The sequence below is a fragment of the Galleria mellonella genome, unplaced genomic scaffold, assembly GCF_026898425.1.
Source record: "Galleria mellonella isolate WM207_F2 unplaced genomic scaffold, CSIRO_AGI_GalMel_v1 utg56, whole genome shotgun sequence".
In the NCBI taxonomy this organism is placed as follows: domain Eukaryota; kingdom Metazoa; phylum Arthropoda; class Insecta; order Lepidoptera; family Pyralidae; genus Galleria; species Galleria mellonella.
In genome coordinates, this window is record NW_026442117.1 from 2,802,196 (window position 1) to 2,825,071 (window position 22,876).

Here is a 22,876-nt window from a genome sequence, read left to right on the forward strand (position 1 = left end):
AACGACCGAGCATTGCAAGCCGTCGCCCTAAATAGTTTAGCGACTACCCGCCCGGCTGTAATTATTTCTACAGGGAAGCCGACCGTGGCGGCTCATATCGTGACGTGAATCAAGATATTACAGGGCTCTCATACTACTCAAACATTAATTTCCTTAATCTTTTTTACATTTTATCCACTAGTATTATTAATTTTTTTATATTTAAACATTTAATTAAAATGGCTATAAATGAATTACTTAAAAAACAACTCCGTTTCACAATGATATTTCCACATGCAATTCATCAGTAGATTCCATTAGAGAAAAAAAATATCCTTCAATCAGCATGTGAATCCAGATTTTAAATCCAAATTTATGGAAGTCTATTTCTTTTGTTTATTTGAAACTAGCTATTTTCTTTATTATTAGCTCCGCTAGAATCACTATATAAAGTATCCTATGTATGTATTAAATTAGGATAAAACCTATCAATCTGTCTGTCTGTCTAAGTCTGCATGAAAGAGTAGAAAACATTCTTTCATCAATACATCCTCACAACTTCCGCATTTATATTAATAGTAGAAAAGGATATAGGATTAGTTAGAAGAAGGTTTTTATACATTCTTATTTATAACGTATTATCCAATATGACAATAAAAAGGCTTCTTTCTTGATCTTGATTCAGCACTTTCATAATTCACACCCGTTCTAAAGACCAAAATAATCTATGTTATTCATTATTTGTCTTATTAAACTAGCTGTTTACTTCGTCTTTACCTATACCATTTTCATAGAAATTTAATGAAATACTTTCTTAGAGAATTCTATCTTTCTTACCTTACAAACATGAAAATTATGAAGTTTTAAATCCCAACGGTTAAGGATATGCGTTAATAAATCAATCAATTAATCATGACTAGTTTTTTTAAATGTTATAACATTTAAATAGATAATAATACATGTAAATACATATGTACAAATATTAGTTTGTCAACCCTAATGTCACGCTGTATATAGAGTGGCTCTGAAATAACGCAAGCAAACTAAACCTAACCAAAGGACGGAATCAAATCACCGCCTCCATTACCGCTTTAATGTTCTTTGTGAATTTGTCTCGACGTTGCTCCACTTTAATGATTTATTGGTACTTTAAAGATGTAATTAAAAAAAAACGACTATTATTCTAAATTATTACATAAAAAATATTCGACCCGGGTGGAATCTCGAAACAAATAATCGAAGAGTCTCAAAATCTTTCTGGAGATTATTTATTTATTTTAAACTTTAATGCACATTGCGATTGCAAGTACATTAGGCGGACATAACACTGGAAAGTGTACGATTATTATATTTTTATCTTTAATTAAACTTCGAATTACTTTCATCATCAATCAACAAACATCACCAATTTTACTAATTAAGAATAAAAAAAATGGTTTTATAAAGGATGTCTAAGAAGTTAATAGTCAGTTTAAATTGGTACATAATAGAATTGAATTTCAAACGCACGACCATTGAAGTCTATTGTGACCATGAAGTAAAACAGAAAATTACAAACTTTTCATAAATTTATTTTAATACAATTTTAGAAATTTTCAAATATACGCAACATAGACACTTTTCTCAGCGAAGTACGGGATTGAATTTGACGAGACATTGTATAGAAATAGTTCTCATGCTGAAGCAGTATATTCAACCCTCACCTGAGGGTTATCACCGGAGGCTATTTGATAAAAACCGTTACTATTAAAAAGTAATCCATAAATAATTTTATTATGTCATTGTACTTAAAACTGCGTATAATACATGAAAGTGAAATAATTACAATCGTATGTCAACAAACAATCTAAAAGAACAATCGTCTAAAACTTTTAATTATGACTTCGCAGTCTGTTATTTTTGACGTCTGAAGCGTATGTCTTTTTCACTAAACTCGTGTCAGTGAAGCAATAAAGTTTGGTCAGAGAGTCGGAGATGTCACGGTGCCGGTGACAGCCGTCTTGATTAACGAGCTGAAGATATTCCCTCCTCCCACCCTCCCGTCTACCGCACCCCCCTCAACTGTTCTCCCAATGGCACTTCACACAGAATAATGAGCTTCGTGGAAACGATAACTGCCTACAACAAAGTGACTCTACGTCGCCAGTTATCGTAAAAATATAATATTATTAGAAGTACCTATTTTACAATGTACATTAATTTTCTATAAACATAAATGCATTTTATATCTGGTTTATATTGCATTTAAACAAAATATGTTTATTATGTGCACTTTCCTAGAAGAAGTTTAGAATAAATAAGCAAAAAATAAATGGGATCTTGTCAATATAGTTTCAAAACGTCAAAAAAGTGTATAAATTTTATATGTAAAATTATTATGTAAAATGATTTTATCTACTTTAAATATAAATTCATAAATGTGTACATTTAAAAGAGAATAATCAACCTTCTGAAGAGTTAATATGATGATTCTAATTGTAGACGCGGTATAACGTACTCTACACGAGTACGTCTTATACGTAATACGTCCCATTTTTTTAATGAATAATGCATTTTTGTTCCTTTCTCAAAAAAAGGAAATACGTCAATATTGATTTACGTAAAATGCTACATGATATCTTCGATAATTTTAATCTGATTTTAATAATTGTTTTGCAATTGATAGGATAAATTTTCACATTTATTATATTAGCAGGTTGGGTTTATAAATATATACCTATACTAGTATTTATCCGCAACTTCCTCCGCGTGGCCAAGATATATTAACCGAAATAAAAAATAAGTTAAATTCTTCTTCATCTTAAATACTTATATACAAAAATATACGGTAATTAATATACCAAATTTCATTTCGATTGATAAATCCGTTAAAGCGCCAAGAGGCAACAAACAAATTACCTACCTAACTTTCCCATTCATAATATTAGTAAGGACAATTGTAATCTTAGAAGACTTGTATTTCTATCTATCTGAACTTCTAAAATCCAAAAAGTCATGGACGTGGGAGGGACGCGACGGCCCGTCGGACATGAAAGGGTTTCAGATGTGTCTATTTTCACCCGCTTTGAAGCGACTCGCTCGCGCGCATTTGTTTGTTTTCGCAACTTTCAATTTGAAGGGAATGTAACATAACAGTAACTGGTACTGACGTTACCATATTTTACTTTGCACAAAAAAACCTTATATCTGTTTTACCGGATCTTGTTAATATTATGTAATTGCTAATATATTTTTTATACCACTGAAGCGGCAAACAAGCATACACCTGATAGTAAGTGGACACCGTAGCCTATGAATGCCTGCAAGGCAAGATGTGAAAATGAATTCGTTTATTGGATTGTCTGTTAGTTTGACCTCTTTACATCTAAACGACTCAACCAATCGTCATGAAGATTTAATTCAAATGCACCTATATAATTCATAAGTAAAAAATAGTCTCGCTGTAATAACTAAATTTATATTTTCGTGTATGTTTCAATCATCATTAATACTGGCACCGCGCTCCCGCTCTTTGTAAATACAATATGCTACTAGAGGTTGACGATCATTATAATGATCTTAATTTTGTGCATCGCCATCCTAAAAAGGGACTTGGTGCTCACGCCAACCACTGCCGTACCTTTTATAAAAACTTTGTAAAAAAGAATACGCTTATCATAATTAAGTGATAAAATGTCATTCAAGTAGAAAACGAAAAAGTTATCAAAAGACATATTCAAAATATAAAAATATAAACCTAAATAGGTAAACTTATATAAAAAGAGATCTGTCGCCAACACATGTAAACCACCACTAAACTTACTAATTATCAAATATAAATATTATATTTTATTAGGTAAGAATATAAATTTAATACAGCTGCGAAAAATAGGCCCGGTCCACCCAGTTGCTGCGAATTCGCGAACATGAAACGCGCCGCTGTCTTTGAACTAGCCGTCTATTGCCACAAAAATAAATCCAACGCGCACTTATAATAATAATTAAATGTACATAATAAATAGCTATGTTGCTCCATTGACGCAATATGCGACTTCACAGGTTGAAAACATTATAATTTGTAATATCATTACAACTGTAAGAATATTTTTTAGATCAAATCCTTACACAAATATTATGTTTTTCAAATTGAAGCACAAGAAGCAAGCGGTTTGGTGACGGAATATCTATAGGCCGTATGAGAAAAACAAAACCTTTAAAATAACTTTAAAACTTTCAAATTGCCCCATCAAAAATTTGCTAATCGCCTTTACCTGCTTATACTCGTGTGTATTACATACGATATGGTCGTGAAGTTACTGGGTATTGTAACTCAAAATCATTATAAAGGACAACACGTGAGTTATGCCCGTGTTCATAGACATCAGTAACCACATACCCACAAGTGAATCGATTGCCTGATTGCCACTCTCGTTGTCTTTAATATGTATTTATGACTCTTGAAGCAAAGAGGAAAATATTTTTTATTTTTTTATTAAAGATCATCATCCCAGCTTGATCTTTTTTTTATACTACTATTGTGGCAAACAAGCTGACGGCTCATCTAATAGTAAACTTGATTACCATAGCCTATGAACGCTTGTAACGCCAGAAATACCATGCACGCGTTGCCGACCTTTAAGAAACCTTAAATGCCCTTTTTAAAAACCCCATTCTGCAGTCTCTAAGAAAAACTTCTGCTGAAAAATCATTCCATAACCTCAGTGCTCCCGGGAAAAAGCTCCTTTTACACCGGACTGTACGCAGATCTTTTGTCATATAGGTACATAGACATTTACAAAAATGCTAATTTTAAATATAAGTTTGGTTTATTAAATATGATGTTTTTATGTTACTTTAAATAAAGTACATTGTACCTACCTATACATACATCTTCCTTCATCCTCGCGCGTTCTACATCAATCATGATGATTACATAGAATGAGGTTAATGCGATCTTTGCGGCCATAGAGCTCTGTATGTCTGTTTTCCGGAGCTGAATGTTTTATACCTAATATTTATGAACATCAAAATATCGTTAGAACTACGAGTTCAAAGCAATAATATACCTGCAAAACCAATAACATGTGCATAGAGGTACAATATATAATTTTAATTAAACAGAAAAATATTCTAACGTCTTCATCAATTTTCCGAGTTTATTATGAATTCACGAAAGTGCAGAAAACAAGGGGTCTACAAAGGCCTTTTGTGATTGGTCTCTCTCCTCCTCTCTGCATTCCCCGCAAAGGATTTGGTTTGAAGATAGTTTTTTTTTTATACCACGAAGGTGGCAAACAAGCATACAGCCCGTCAGATGATAAACGGTTACTGTATCTTATGGACGCCTGCAACACTAGGAGTGTCACGTGCGTGTTACCAACTCCTAAGAAACCTCAATATACCCTTTTTTAAGAACCCCATACTATATAGATATTTATTCACGAACATGACGAAAAGTAAACATGGTTTTTATAAAAAACAAACATAAAACAGCCAATAACATCTCCCCTGCAAAACTGTAACATGTGATTCCATTTATCGCGTGTAACATAACATACAAAATGTATCAACTAATTGTACAGTACAAGACACTCACCGTGTTGCCAATTAATACATGAACGTTTTACATTTACACACTCATACATCCGACAACTGTTCACACGTGCCGCAGTTTCCTGAGCGTAGCATAACATTTTTCGCACCCCATAGCCTGTCGTGGAACAAGTCCACTGGGCACATCACTGCCACTTCATAAATTCCTCTACAATTTATGATCCTGATCGAACTCAATAGGCTGATGTTATTCAACCGTTTGGAATAGGGTTGCCAACCAGATCCCGATTTATTTTTATTCTACTTACATACGTATATGCACAAACTAAAATAAACGAATCTAATTTCCACGCTTGCATCCCAGTATTTCAAAAGATCATATTTAACTGTAACTGTTGTATACTCAATGTACTATTGGTCACACAATATAACTTAAACGTTATTAATTGTAGTTAATGACGACAATTTTCTAGTTATGTAGAGTCGTTATAGCGTATTTTAGTCTTTCATGTATCGTCATCTAACTTGTCAGAAATAGAATCCTTAATTAGCTTATCTTTGATATTAGAGTTAAAAAAATAACAACTAACAATAGTATACTTTAACTTTTATTGTATCATCACTATCGTCATATCAGCCTTTAACTGTCCACTGCTGAACATAAGCCTCCCCCTTGGGGGGTTTTGCCAATAGTTGCCTCGCTTGGCAGGCGAATTGTAATTTCTATTGTATACTAAAACTATAATTCTATAAAATAAATTATTTAAAAAGAATTACAAAAATTCGAACAGAGGTCTAACTATAATTGGATGGTAACACAAACTAAATGGTAACGTTATAGGTACCCCAGAAATAGGTCTGTCCAGTATATTGGAAATTAGCTTATTATATGGTGAATTATTTATTATTTAGTGACCTTATTTTTATAGTGAGTTGATAACCCTAGTTCGAAATAATCTTGTAAATATTTGTAATGTTGCAACAGTGTATTTCAATACATTTTCAGGTACTTAACGTACGTTTATATATTTAGTATAAAATATATATTATAAAATATGTAATTTACTGTTATAAACAATGTTGCCGTTGAAATGAGTAATGGCGAAAGTAAAACTAATGAACAGTAATGAGTTGTATAATTACTTATACTGAAAACTATGGCCACGTGTTACGTTACTACTTATATTAAACTATATTTTGAACTATACATGTATAGCACTTTACAGCTATTATTTAGCATTAACCTAATTCCATTTAATAGAAAATTTACACCGTAATCAATCAATCAATCATCTGTATTCATATACATCTGTTACAGATTCTTATGATACGTCAGTCTATAATTATAATAATTACTATAGAAAATAATATTGATTTAAGAAAAATTACAATAATTACATTTACAATACAATTCACATTAATACAAAATTCAAATCCATGCAGTTTTGTCATTTAGATAGTCATTTAATTTATAATATGCTTTTGTACAGAGAGTCCTTTTTATATATGTCTTAAATTTTCTTTCATTTAAATGTAAAACGTCATTTGGAAGTTTATTATAAAAACGTATGTAATGTACTAGCTATCTAGTTCTAATCCACATATTTTTACAATAGAATAAGAATAAATAATCTGGTTACCTAGTCTTTATTTTTATACTTATAATACACAATTAATAAACATATATATACTTCTTTTATAAATACATAGACAGATTATTTAAGCTTTGTCTCGGAGGTCGAATGTTGTGTAAGTTTAGTCATTTTGTTTTGTTAAGTAGTGCCAATTTAGACCAGCTTAGCATTGCGTCTGGCTTACCTCGAAACACCGGACCCCATACATAGACAGAATGAACAGAATACACCCAAGCATACCAATATACTCATGAATACAAATAGTTGTATATACTCGTATCTATTATTATATTATATTAACATATTGTTGACGTACAGAAATTGAACCCGGAGCTATCATAATATGAGGCAAAATCGTCCAATATATCGTCCAATATAAACACATTTCGCAGGATTTCAATTGATATCATTAGAATAACTAATACTACGTTGCTTTTAATAATTGTTTCAGGGACTAATCATAATGAAAAACTACAGTCACGCCACTTAGCGGCCGTTGGCTTGCCCTCCGTCATAGCTGTGTGACAGGCACTGCCATTATGTTATTATCCATACTACCCTATCATCTAGGACATGTCTGAACAATATTGTCAATTACTCCCTTCGCTAGAAAGATATTTATAACAATAGATATAACTCTATTTCATACTTGTTTCCAACTACCCTGTAATTCTTGTCTATGCCCATTAATCTTTCATCTATTCATACCAATTTGACGTGTATTTCAGAATATTAGTTCTATTAATTCATAAAGAGAATCCATAGGGGTTAAATATGTTTAATAGTTGCTTTAACGAGCCGCCACTTTATTTAGATTGTTGTCTAGGGCAGAAAAATTCCGTAGCAATGAGGGCTGCCGTGCTGATTAGAAATTATGTCGTATAACAATATTAATAGAGTACATAAGCGCATCGTGGCAATTATATTCAAAAAGACGCATTGAATCAATGCGGGTTAATAATAATCTTTGGATTAATTGATTTATACTGTATGTTAATGAATGTAACCCATTCCTTAAAACTGGGGATAGAAGTCATTAATAGAATTTAAAAAAAATCCTAAAATAAATTTTTATCATCAAAAAATAAAAAAAATCTCGAATAAAGAATAATTTGTATTTTACTAGTCTGGCCTTAAATACTGTTACATAAAAAACTTTTTTAAATATTAATATATATTTTAAAAATTAAATTAAATTATTATAATATATAATAATTATTATAATAATTAATAAAATATATATTAATATAATAAAATTAATTTATTATATTAATATATATTTTAAAAACTTCTTTCGATTTCGCGCCATTTCATACATTTTTCGTGTTCATTATCAAATTACAATATGGAATGGGGTGATAAATAAAATAAGATTGCAATTATTGCCTTGCACAAAGTGGGTATGGAGCCGTCGGTCATATTCCAGACACTTTAAAAGCTTGTATAGCTTGTATAGTATATCGTATTATCAACAGATACAACAGCACTTCCTCTGTCGAAAACTAGAGAAGATCGGGGAGGCCGCGTGCTGTTAGAACTACAAAAGCTGCTAATGGTGATAAACCCAGAATTCGTTGAAACCCTATTAGGAAGCAAAAAATGTTATCGCGAGTAATGAAGATTCCCGCTAGGACTCTGTCGCGTATTATAAAACAAGACCTGAAGCTCGGTGCTTATCGTCCATATACAGGACATGCCCTAAAACAATCTTTTCAAGAGAGTAGATAGATGAAAACGCCTTCTGTCGCGATACGCAGGTGGAAGGCATAGAAATATCCTCTTGTAATGTAAATTGGACTCTCTTTTCCGCGCTTAGCCTCTCATTTGGGCCGTTGTGCGTATGAAAAATAAACTCTTTACCGATGAAAAAATTTTCACGATTGAAGAACACTACAATAAGAAAAATAATAAAGTGTACGCTCACAGTTCTAAAGAAGCTGCTCAAGTGGTCGGAAAGGTGCAACGTGGTCATCATCCTGCGTCAGTGACGGTATAGTGGGGCGTGTCCTATCAAGGAGTCACAAAACTACATTTTTGTGAAAAAGGAGTGAAAACTTCAGCCGAAGTGTATCAAGATATTCATGGGTCATGTTCTCGTCCGTCTCATCGTGTGATCGTGACCTCTCAGCAATACACTCTTTAAAAATATGTATTTCGTGGACTTTCCAGTTGGACTCTGCACATGGTCACAAGACACCAGCTTCAAATTTATTCAGATATATACAAATAATATACATACATAACTGAACAATTGAACATCTAATTTATATATAAAATCTTTATTTGTTAGGTACTTAATACCGATACTAGGAAAGATATGTATGATGAATAAAAATATCGATATGAACTTGTAAAGTATTCAAACAGTGTCGCGGGGGAGGAAACAGCCATCACGGCGCGACAGTCCCTAACGAGACGGAATTAAATACGAATGTATTAGTCCACGGTGTCTCTCCTTACACATTTTAATAATTTTCCTTTATTCATCGTGCGCGCTTTCTCAGAACACATCGCGTTGCGACACGCTTGTTGATTAGAATCGACTCGGCACGCTTTGCCTCCAATGGTTTACACAGTATAATATTTCAATAGCCCCAGGAAGGTAGGCCGTGACGTCTCGCCCAATTTTGCTGTTATTCAACATCAACATCCTCTAGAATATTTAAAAGATTAGATCAAAGCTGTGTTATTATAATAATTCTATTAAAAGGAAATTCAACACCGGTCGTTCTGTATCTAATTCGTATAAATATTGAGTGACCACAACGTGACGAGCGCAACAAAAATATCAGACAACTGAAAAGACACAGGGAAGCAATAAATCCGTTTAATTAGTCAATTTAGCTTTCTACTGAAAACTTTGATTGGAAATCCTTGTAGAAGTGATTAAGATTCCACTGGTGATGCCGGCCGGTCTCAAAGAATGTCCGACATAGCTCATCTGAGAATACGTAAGTCGAACGTGTCCGATATGACGCGATAAGAACTTCAACTTCGGGAAAATTTAATAGATCGCAATTCCCTTATATATAGTATCTATGTATTATTTATTATACTACAGTACAAAACGTGTACAAAATTATTATAAAAACTATACAAATTTTGTACACGTTTTGTAAAACTTTCACACGTATTATAAATTATTATTGTAGATACTGAATAACAGGAATAATAAAAACTTGTTTATATTAATTCTATATACGAAGTAATTTAATTAACTTTCAATCATTTCATTAGTAAGGTATACAAAACAAATGAAAAACTCGAGTTTTGACAATTTACGGCCGCCATATTTACTCGTATTTATAGTGACGTGATGCAAATTTTATCCTTATTCTATGGGCATTACATATTTCTTTCTTGTTGACCTGCAGCGAGATTATTGGAGATGTTCTTAAATATAACCATACCCCTAATAACTATATCCATCACACAGTTTAGGTTACTAGCTAGAGTTACTACAAAGATCTAAAGTTGTGGGCATAACTGTCCTACTTGTTAGTACAGGGGGGGAGAAGGGATTGTTAATAATGGGGATTAGTAGCCCCATTGCTAGCAATATACCCTGTCAGATTGACCTCCTCGTGGTTCCCCCTGAAAACCATCGTGATTGATTTATTATTAAATTCGTCACGGTCGGCTAACTAACCTGCTTCCTCCTCACCTATCATTCCTCACTGGTGCCCCGCCAGCGTATACCGATAGCGCAGGCGAAGTTATCATTCTATTATCATCCATTAAAAAAACTTGTTAGAACATATGCTTGTTTTTGGTTGAGTAAAAAAAGTGTAACCTACCTTCTCACATACACTGCGACATGTCCCCTCCGCCTTGCTGCAGCACGCCGATATATCTGAAATGAAAAATAGGGCAATAAAACATCACGAAAATATTTGTATAGGTATGGAGGCGTCAGCGCGATCGGACGGAACAGGGCACAACAGCTGGTCCCGAGCCGCGACAAAGTGGAGCTGACACTTACAGATGACTATATAAAGCTTTTGATCTATTTGTCTCCTACGCCGTAGATATATCAAGGAATCGAAAAATTGAAATCAAAAGTTAGTCTATTTATTACCTCTTAACGCTTCAACTATTCAACCAACTGTCATGAATATATATGAGATGAAGAAGAACATACCCAGGTTGTTTTTAGCCTAGTCAATCAAAATATCCCAGTTATATTACATAAACGAAATCGCGGGTGAAAACTAGTTCAGTCGTTATAGAAGTTTTTATCACTTCTACACATATTTTTTTAATCCTGCCTTCCAGTTCAGTAAATAACAATTATGCATTTTTATTTATTACGGTCTTACTGCAAAAATATTTGAAACTCTTTATCTAAACAGTGTTTACCAAAACTGCAAGTGTTAGCCAGTGTAATAATAATAATTTGTTATTAATGTGCCAAAATCATTCGTCATCATCTTCCTACCCTTATCCCAATTATTATTTGGGGTCGGCGTAATATGGTTTTATCCATATTACTAAAGGATTTGGCATAGTTTTACGACCTGCCTGACGTCAACCCTCTTTGGGAATGCATTTGTTGGTAGTTTCCGCCACTTACGGTTTGGACGAACGGATTGAGGAAAAAAGGAAGGGAACGTTGGAAATGCATAAAGGAGATTAGTAAATGAGAGGAATAAGGGACTTATGTGGGAAAGGAAAGGGGGACACCGCAGTTGCGGAAAAGACTGGGATACTGCAGCGGCTCGGGAGGCCGGGGTCGCATACTCGTATGCCCTTATTCTATTAATCGGACAGATTTCTAGAGAAGAACACCCCTGACGCATGTGTGGCAAAATCATTGTTATAATTTAATTTATTACTTTACATAGCTTTTATTTTTAATAACACAGTATTCCTATTGTTTAGACATAAACATAGACACTTTTTCTTAATAAGCCGCTACATATCTACTCGTATATGGCTTTTTTGTATGGTCGAATCAGACATTATGTCAATATAAACTTCTAACTCTCTGGTGATGCAAAGTACCGTTAACGAACTAAATTAATCCGAATTATATGAATAAGCAAGTTCCTTGTCATGTCAGAGTTTCATATGTTCAACAAAATATGAGCGTATTACGTTCACTACAATATTTTTTCACATCAAATTTCAAAATAAATCTTTATTATTGTACGACAATTCAAGTAAATAATAATAGTTCTTAGTAAGATAATATAGTTAATTATTCATATATATCTTTATTATTTATATTAATTTCACATTTAGGTATAAAGATTAAAAAAAATATAGTGAAATGTCACATATAGATTAAACAGACAAATAAAGATTAAAAAAAATTAATTCGATGCCTAATGAATACGTACTAGAAAATATAACCACTTTATTATTAATACTTTAATATTACCACTTTCCATCAGGTGGGCCGTCAGCTTGTTTGTCATAAAAATAAAATAGCTATAGTTAAGTATGTATTTATTTCAGTACATTTGCTATAAACTAAAGCGAACCTGTTTAGCAGATAGCAGATTTCGTTGAAATAAAATTATAGGAAGTAAATGGAGGATAGTGGACAGTGCACCAAGATTATAGGGTTTGTAGCTGCAGTATTCTATAAAGCGAGCTATTACTATAAAATATCACCCATTTTGCTAATGGTCGCTCTCTTGCGCATAAATCGAGTTATGCAAAATGTAGCAACAAAATAGGTATATCTAACGGGTAATAATTAATTTTCTCGGAACCCTGTGAGATAGAAAGTCTTGCCTTACTAAATTAATAGCACTTAAGAAACTCAGTACGTGCATGAAAATTGGACTCATTAACTCTTATAAAATAAATAGAAATATGTTACATATATGTATGTATGTAATTCCAGATAGTGCAGTACATTGTGGAGTACGTAAAACTCGAAAACTACTCATTTCACCAAGTCATTTGAATAATAACCAATATTTGATTGCAAAGTAATAACGGACGAGCCTACCGCCTCTTCATACTTGATAACCTCAAACATGGAATAGTATTAACGACTGACTGATAACGCATAGAAATTCCTTAAATGAAATAGAAAATATATGGAGATTTCCGATATTTTTTTTTTTTATTTTATTTATTCATAAACAAAAATTTGTATTTGAATGTTATACAATAATTTCATACACTATATAAAATATAAATTAAATCAAGCATAAAACAAATATTATAGTCACTTAGTCATCTCTTAACATAAACAATATAGGTATATATTCAAATTTACTATAATTAGAATTCGTCAATTGAGTACAGACACCTTTCTAGCAGTAATGACTTCAATTTTGTCCTGAAGATATTTAAATCATTCAATGACTTTAATTCCCTAGGCAGCTTATTAAATAACACCACCGCTTGGTTTCGTGGACAATGTTGTACTATGTTAAATGTGAGTATAATAACCTTTTGTAAATCCATCCTTCTTGTAATTAATCGTTGTTTCATACTATCCTCTGATTCATATAAATGTCTATTTTTAATTAAATCTATTAGCAGAACATGAATATATAGGCTTGGAACAGTTAGTATTTTTAGTCTTCTAAAATGTCCTGCACACGATTCCCAGGGAGGAATATGAACCATGGCTCTAATGGCTCTCTTTTGTGCTATAAATGCTCTATTTGTGTTATACTTGTAGCTATTTCCCCAAAATTTTATGCTATATCGTAATCGCGATTCTACCAAAGCATAATAGATTGTCAACAACTGGTTTTCTGTAAGCTCTTCTCTCAGAGTACGAAGTGCATAGCATGCAGAGCTTATAGCGTCGTCTACTGCACTTACTTCAGCTTTCCAATTTAAGAGCGAATCTAAATATATACCCAAGAATTTCATTGTTTCAACTATTTTGAGAGCTACTCCATTTACATGTATACTAAGGCTTTGGTTATTTCTAACTGTTGTTTTAAACACCATGACATTAGTCTTAGAAGTATTTAGTATCAGGTTATTTACTGAAAACCACGTGTTAAAAGCCGTCATTACTGCATTAGTCTTATTGCTCAAATCCGTTACATTATTACCAGAAATTACTGCATTTGTATCGTCAGCAAAAATAACTATCCCAATATCAAAGAACAAATTGTGCATATAATTTATTAAATCATTCAAAAATATTATGAAAAATATTGGGCCTAATACTGAACCCTGAGGTACACCTCTTGTTACAGTTGCTAGTGCTGATTTATATGACTTTTTCATGCCATCGTCATCTATGTCTACAATTTCTACAAACTGTTTTCTGTTACTTAAATAGGATAAAGAATAAACTTTACAAGTTTACTTTTGAACTACCATAAAAAAGTTCTTAGTTTAACTATATTTTTTGTGTATGCGATACTGTCTCCAGTTTTTAAACGATTTTCAAGATTACTACTGCAGTTGATAAGCTTTACTTTCATGACAAATAAAAATTAAATTAAGACAAAAGCATTTTCGTTCTATTATCTCAATTGATGTGGGATTTTTTATAGATCTTATAATATAAAGCACACCTTGACGATTACATAAATAAATAATATAACGTCTGGAGCATAATTACCTTGAGAGTTTGCAAACGCAAATGTGACTGCTGCAACGATCAGCCTGGCCTGCCACCGCCACCCGCCTTCCTTCCGAAGTCTCGCTCTCCCGCAATATTTACTAGACGCCATATTATTAATTCTTCAGATATTCTACCTCTAGTCCACTGAAATAAAAAATATTATGCTAAAAATCGTAATAATAAAATACTTTATAATATGTGCAAATACATCAACATCCTATTTTCGATATCTAATTGAAAATACCTTACCAGAGGGGGACTTTGTACAAAGGTCGCTTGCTTCGTGTTTCTACCTTAAAGCAGTTGTATTCGCATGGCTGTGTTGCGGTTTGAAGGGTGGGATTTGACAGTGAGTTTACAGGATACAGAAGTATAACACCTTAGTCCTCAGGAATGGTAACGTGTACCGTATCAGGTACAGTATATAATTCACTAAATATCATTTCCAATATTTCTATGCAACTTGAAAGGGAAATCAATTATTTTAAATTTGTTAATTAAATTAAAAGTCGGCACAAAAAAAATCACGGACATACCATCCTATGATCATCCCCAAAAATCTTTATGATTATCATCATATCAGCCGTTAGCTGTCCACTGTTGAACATAGGCCTCCCCCATAAAGGAGGATTTACCAGTAGTTGCCACACTTGACAGGCAAGTTAGCAACCGCAGTTAGCTTTCCGATGATGTTTTAAGAGGGACGCCGCTGCATATTCCTGCGATCATTATGCTCCCTTAATCGCCTAGTGTGACACGCACGGGAATGGAAGGGGTGACCCATTCTATGTAGAGAGCAGACAGCAGTTATCTATATATATTTACATATACACCTACATACACGTCACGCCTGTATCACTTTGGGATAGACAGAAATAATAGAATGCCAAATGAATTAATTCAAACAGACCTTCTTCACTTCTTCCACAAAATCTAAATCTGTTCGTAAAGAGAAGATATTTTTTATTATTATTTTGTAGACAAAAGACATTTTGTTCTCTAAGTACTATAAAGAATGTAATGATACCTACATATAAGAAAAGTATGAATTTTCGTTATCACACTACGTAATAATATTAGTTATCAAAGGCCAGGCCACCTTTCATTTTTATCACAACGTTTATCATAATTTATTGTTCATACTGTGAAGTAACAGTGTTAATCAAACACACTACAGCAGTGATGGTATGCGCCTTAGATGTAAAGTGATAGGTTCTTAGAATTTCTCTAACATAACTTGTACTGTTACTTATTCTTATTTTACAATTTACAAAAACTATACTATTTCTCAAGTTAAAGCAAATGATACACTAAAAATACAAAATTTCATTGAATGAAATCAGTTGAGTGGTCTCGGACATTAACGCAAACGAATATTATGAGACAAGACTTTTAATTTACTATATTCTAATTGTATATATTATGTTTACTAACTGTATTTGCAATTTCGTTCACATTTCCAACAAAAAAGACACCACGTTATCCAAAATCGTATAGATGCAGAAAATGGGAACAGTTAATTCCAAGAGCATTAATTAAGCCGATTATGACGCCAAATACTCGTTTTATATATTTTGTTTGGTAGAATATGAGTAATAAAATAAGTTACTTACCTAACAATAAACAACGCTCTCACTAAATGTAAAATTGGGACTGGTCCAAAAACATGATAAATTTATTGTTTTTATAATATAAATCTTATCTCTATAAATCAAATTAAATATGAAACAAAAATATTATCCTACTTTTTACTGAACCTAGTCATGTTAAGTTTAATGCAATTACTTTTATTGTTGTTTTTTTTAATAAAAATAAGGTAATTAAATTATTATTATTTAAAATTTCATAATCACTATATAGTAAACAAAGTTGCTGGCGCTGTCTGTCCGTCCCTATGTATGCTTAAATCTTTAAAACTACGCAACGGATTTTAAAGCGGTTTTTTTAATAGATAGAGTAGATAGAGATTAATTAGAAGAGGAAGGTTTAAATATATAATATATGCATAATATAGTAGAGAAACACTGATAAATTTAGAGGTTTCTAATATGATGTCGTAAATAAATACATTATTTTGCGCTTACATTCCAAACGCTGGCTGAACCCCACGAGATAAATCAAAATAATGTACTACAGTATTGTACACCTTAAAAAGGTCAACAAAAAAATCCGCGATGATATATGTCTATCTCTTAAGGATAACCCATAATAACCATTTTTTATCCTTTACATTTTACGGAAAAAAATGGTTTATTTACGAAGTGATTTTAAGCAATACAGCATTATTTTTTATCCAATTAAGTACCTTAAATACCTTGTCAACATAATATAGATCAATATGGGCCTTTATAGCATGTAATTTAAATGAATATTTCCGTAGATATTACAGATTTAAAATGCAGGAACATAGCGGTGCGGCGGTACCGGCCCGGCCGGCAGAGCGTGTCTATAAATAGCGCGTCGAAGCCCGCGATTCGCTCTATAGCACTTTATTATGTTTGTATTGTCTAATGACAAAAAAGCTGTAAACGTTGTTTATAAGGACATTCTGTATTAGGTATCAGCATTGCACCCGTGCGAAGCCGGGACGGGTCGCTAGTTGATTTATAAATGCGAAAAATTGTAAAAAAAGTTACAATGTATACCTATGAAATTTACCGAGAGCGAACTCGAATAAAATTTTTCTTTAACTTTACGCAAACTCATGAGTTGTAACTAATCAGTTAATACATGTTAATTATCTTTTTTATAATAATTTCGTTTATTAATCTTTAATTTTTCGATATAATATGCTTAGATATGTTTTATGGAAGACTTGTACGCATACAATATACTCTAATTTAACTTGTATAAGGACACAAATTCAATGTTTTTTAATAAATTACATCTTTAGACGGATGATTTGTAACAATTGACAAGTAGAAGATTTTACAAATTGTAATAGTAGATACATAATTATTGATTTATTCATTTAAGCAATAATTTTGTATTGTCATTTCATTTCACCAGACATACAATGGTGATTGGTGTGGTGATAACCTGAATTATATATAATTTTTTTTTACAAATACATATATCACTCCCAAAGGAAAATACAAAAATTCTTCACGCGAAAAACGACACGAGTTGTAACTAGTATTACTATAAAAAAGTCGGCACGATAGATCTAAAGTCGCATAGCTTTATCGTCCATAAACATTTGTTCGCACTCGTCGGCTCGCCGCCTGAAGTTTGTGCACAAAATCATGAGAGAGCCGCCGTACAAATCGGCCGAACTGAAATAAAAATGCTTTATTACCGCCTTGGCGGAGCCGACTTCTGAACTTTATACAAATGTCTCTTTTAAGGTCAATATTCACAATTGGTATATTTATTCATTTATTTAATTTTTATTGGCAACATTACACAAACCAATCATCACTAAAATACTATAAAATAAATAATAAAATAATATAATAAAATTCTATAAAATAAAATTTTTACTTAGTTAAACATTATTGGATTATTATTTAAATATCTTCTAGACGTTACAGTAAAATTCTTCAATTTTCTTTTGTTTTGTATTCTTTAGTTTTGTAGTACATACATTATAGCGAAGATTAGATATCTTAATCTATATAAATAAATATATATTGCTGAATAAACGCTATACTTCAAAACGGCTACACCAATTCGTTATATTTGTAATTGACAGGACATGATTTGTATAATAGAAAATGTTTGCAAAAACGTACAAAAAACATTCTTTATTTTTTCCTTTCCATTTTGTGTTTGCTAGAAGAGAACTTTTATAGAGTTAAACTCGCCTTAGTACATTTGAATTCCACTATCATTTTTTTCTGTATTATTAGCGAGTACAATAAAGAACAAATAAATACATAAAAAATGAAAAAAATTGTATATACAATCTCCGTATAAAAAAAAAGAGTAAATGAGGGAGAGAGAGGAAAGATTTAGACACATTTTCTTATTAGTATACCCAAAGGAAACCTGTTGCCTAGTTAATATTTATATAAAAAAAAAAAACAAAATATCACAATATTCATTCACGCTAATCTTTAAAACCGTTCAACCACTTATATAAAATTTTGTAAATGTATATTGCTTGCTCCAACTTGAATGGTTTTTGTCTCGATTACAAAAAAAGGAACCTAATAATAAAAAAATTGTACAAAGTTCACTAAAGCCCAACCAGTGCGATAATCTTTAAATAAGTTCCAACTGATCAGTCTTGAAGCTGAGATGCAGATAGCAGGGTAACTTGCTAACGCAAACTTTTTTTTTATTGGTAGAAAATGGAATAGTAACCCCGCCTGCGTTAACGGGATACGCTAGCGGGGCACCAGTGAAGGGTGATCGATGAGAATGAAAACAGGCCAGTTAGCCCATCATGATGAATTCATCAGGAATTAATCACGATAGTTTCCAGGGGGAACCGCGAGCAGGTCGACCTGGTTGGGTAATTGCTAGCAATGGGATTCTCAATCTCCATTACTAACAATCCCTTTCCCCCCAACGCATACTATTGTAAACTGAACGCAATTATAACCTAATCCCTAATTGTCGTTTCATAAGTGAAGTACAAAATTGTCATTGACTTATAAAATGGATTTGAATTAGGTTCAAGAGTTTTTTTATTACCTAAGTAATAAAAAAAATGAATTTTTGTTATTAAAACTATTTAAGTAGGTTACAGTGTATAGAGCTAAGTCAGGAATTCTAGTATATTTTTGCAATAGTAAACTTTTGCAGTATAAAATAGAGCCACTGTGAGTAAAGAGCCAAGTCTAGAATTCTGGTATATTTTGCATAAAGTATCTATTTTTAAACTATTATATACTGCTAAAAATAATTAAATACACAATTTGCAAATTTATTATTCTAGAACTACCTATTTAATTATAGTATAAACTCTTCTTGATAAGCTTTATGTAGTTTATTTAATAAATATACATTATTTTCATTAATAATTTACATTATTTATTTATTTTTTATCTTTTTTTCACGGTAGGTTTCTTGATAGGCACTCACCGTCGTAAAAGAAAAAGTTAAACTTGCGGTAAACAAGTATTCAATTCATATTTAGACGTATTTTATTATGAAATATATTAGTACAAATATATGTAATATTTAGACAGCAAAAGCTTGTCAAACATCTGTTTACGACTAATTAAAAAACATCTGTCATATAAAAAATAAAAAGTGTTTTAAGTGGTAAATTTTATTATAATAATCGGCACATAAAGTTACAAATAAACACCAATAAACAATGTTTAATTAAAATTTTGTTAATTTCTATTTTAGATAAACAACTTTTTAAATTACTTTAGTGGTAAGACCGTTAACATCATAGTCTCTTGAATTTAAGAAAAATGCCATCATCAAGCCTTATCTTGCAGGTTGTGTACCATAAAGCAAATAATCACTTTAATCATACCTTGTCATCTTCTTTGTAGTTATAGGTCTATCTGTAAATGATTACCCAAACGCACTCTGTATATGTCACGACACTTGTTTTTATTTATTTTAAAGTGTTGCACTTTAAAAATAAATAATTTTTATTTTAATAAAAATTAAAAATATTTTTTTTTCCGATAAATAATCCAACTTTTTTCACGTATCACAAACACGCGGAATTAGCGCGCTCTTTATATAAAGAACATTAGAAACAACCACAACACCAACCTCTCACGCGCCAAATTGACGCGTTACTAAATAGACCAGCATAAATTCATTCAACTCCAGCCTCTACCCGGACTGTCCCTTTCTTTTCTATGCGTAATGGTATAGTGTCATCTCGTTTTCTCGCTTCCGCCTGATGAACCCCATTGAGCTCGTTAGTCATTAATTAATTCTGCATAAGAAAATTACTTTTAATTTAAACAGTGCACAGATGGGACCGATTGTAAGCGCCAGACCAGAAGGACTACGGCTGTAAACTATTGGATTTCTGAAAAGTTCCCCCGATCTCTATATTTCATTATGAAATACGTAAGTCCAGAGGCTTAAATATTGTAAACGGCGTAATATAAAGATGTACTGAAATACGAGTATATATTTTCAAAAGCACTTTATTTATACGTAGTATATTATATAATTAAAGATAATTAAATATTTACGTCTTTATTTTCTGATGTAGTAAACATTTTGTTCGGTTACTTTCTGACACCTAATACTTTCTGAATATTATGTACTATATATATATATATATATATATATATATATATATATATATATATATATATATATATATATATATATATATATATATATATATATGAAATCTAAAGTCCAGAAATCTAAGCTCCACTAATTTACTTGACTTTAAACTTCATTATTTTTTTTATAATTATTCCCAGAAATAATAGAGAAGGTATTAGTTATTATATTGTTAAAAGTATTTTTTTAGTAGTGAGCATATTTATTTTTATTTTTCATTTACGAAGAATATTTCTTCTTCGATTATTCCACCAAAAAACATTTTTTTCTTATAGATAATAACGAAAAATCAAACCTAATATATTCTTTTAATCTTATATGACTAAAATCTCGAAATTCCAGAGTTAAATCACTTTAATTATAACGAACTATATGCTTGTTAATGACAATCAACTACCTGCAGGAGTCAAGTGCTAGGGACAAACGGATAAAAGCTATACTTAAAGATCGCTCAAGTGGCTTCCACAATGATATTAGAAAAACAGGTATGCTTTATGTCACAGATAATGTAAATGTTTTCTATGAGATTTATTCAGTTAACTAATTAATAAATATTTAATAATAATAAATAATTTTTAATAATTATAAATAATTATATACGCTATATGATATGCTTCAACACGGCCAAATCTCATTTTTATACTCATTTCAGTTAATCATTATTTATTCCAAATAGACAGAATATCAATTTCTTATCGCCTATAATCTAGTAAAAAAATTAACTAGGATTGTCTATGATTATCTCTCTTCCCTAAGTAAAAAATCTTTGTCTTCTCTACCAGCGCTCAGACAAGCAAGTGTGTCTCTTCAATTACACCAACAGTTTTTTGGTAAATTATAAAGATTCGTTTTCAGTTTTATTTGCCAAACCATCAAAACTACGTGTGCCCACATTTAAACACTATTTGCACAACTATAACATTATGATTGGAATCATTATCCCATATCTATTAATTTGTTCTAATTCGTGTAATATAGAAAATTTCATTTAAATTCTTTCAATTATTTAAGTGCAATTAAGAAATAAATATGACTACAATTTTTCTGTTAAAAGTTTTGTAAGCACACATTATATTTTAATGAGGTGTGCAGTCAGACTCACGCTAGCTACATAACCACTCATGATTAAGGATCGCGCATTGATCTCGAAACTAGTCGAGCTTTCTCAATCTAATTACACGTAACAGTTTAACTTACGTGTTATTTATTAAAATATCATGTGTTCCCATAAAAGTTTCCATATTAGTGGGAAATAGAATAAGAAACAAATGTATCAATGTGAATAAAATATAAAATACATGAATAAATTTTGCTCGGAACGAGCAAAGAATAAACGAATACGAGGAAAGAATAAACTTCTATTTGGTGTAAATCTTATCAAAAAGCATGATGAGTTACCCAAATTGCCCAAAATTTTTACCTATTTTCACGTAGCTACTCCAGGTTGTGATTAACTGAGAGCAGGCAACCCGGATGCATTGTATTATATTATATTTTCGCTCATCTTTTTTTTAAACCAAGTAGACCTACCATGAAATGAAATTCCGAATTTTCAGACTCAATATCATGTTTTCGTTCATATCGTTTTGATCATTAAATTAAATTAATTAGAAATTAAATGGAGCTTAATATTTCAGTCGTAGTGAATCCTTCCATAAAAGTCCAAAGGAATGATATTTTAACATTTTTAATATTTTAAAACTGTATAATATTGTAACATCAAATTTGTGTTTCGTTTTGCTCCAAAATGTAGGTAAATATTTCATGGTAAGCCTTCAAATTTCATTAAAAAGTTTTGTACATGCAGAATTCAGCGGCAGGATCTTAGCTAATAATAAACAGTTTGAATGCCTGCTTAATCATGCGTAAATGGCTGAACAAATTCTAACGAAACCAATTATCCTAGATAAACAATAGCAGATTAATTTTGTTCCTAATTCCAATCTCGGATCAAGCCGCA

At 31.6% G+C, this 22,876-nt stretch overlaps 1 protein-coding gene across 2 annotated transcripts in view; it reads right to left on the bottom strand.

Moving 5' to 3' along the window:
• Positions 1-20,417, bottom strand: part of LOC113516151 (reversion-inducing cysteine-rich protein with Kazal motifs) — a 39,788-nt gene extending 19,371 nt beyond the window's left edge. For both annotated transcript variants that reach the window (XM_052899103.1, XM_026900529.3), the window contains exons 1-3: positions 20,135-20,417; positions 14,695-14,841; positions 10,943-10,998 (exon numbers count right to left, since the gene is read on the bottom strand). In XM_052899103.1, the coding sequence (XP_052755063.1) occupies positions 10,943-10,998; positions 14,695-14,806 (168 nt within the window). In that variant the 5' untranslated portion in view covers positions 14,807-14,841; positions 20,135-20,417. The remainder of the gene's footprint in view (positions 1-10,942; positions 10,999-14,694; positions 14,842-20,134) is intronic.
• Positions 20,418-22,876: the final 2,459 nt, after the last annotated feature.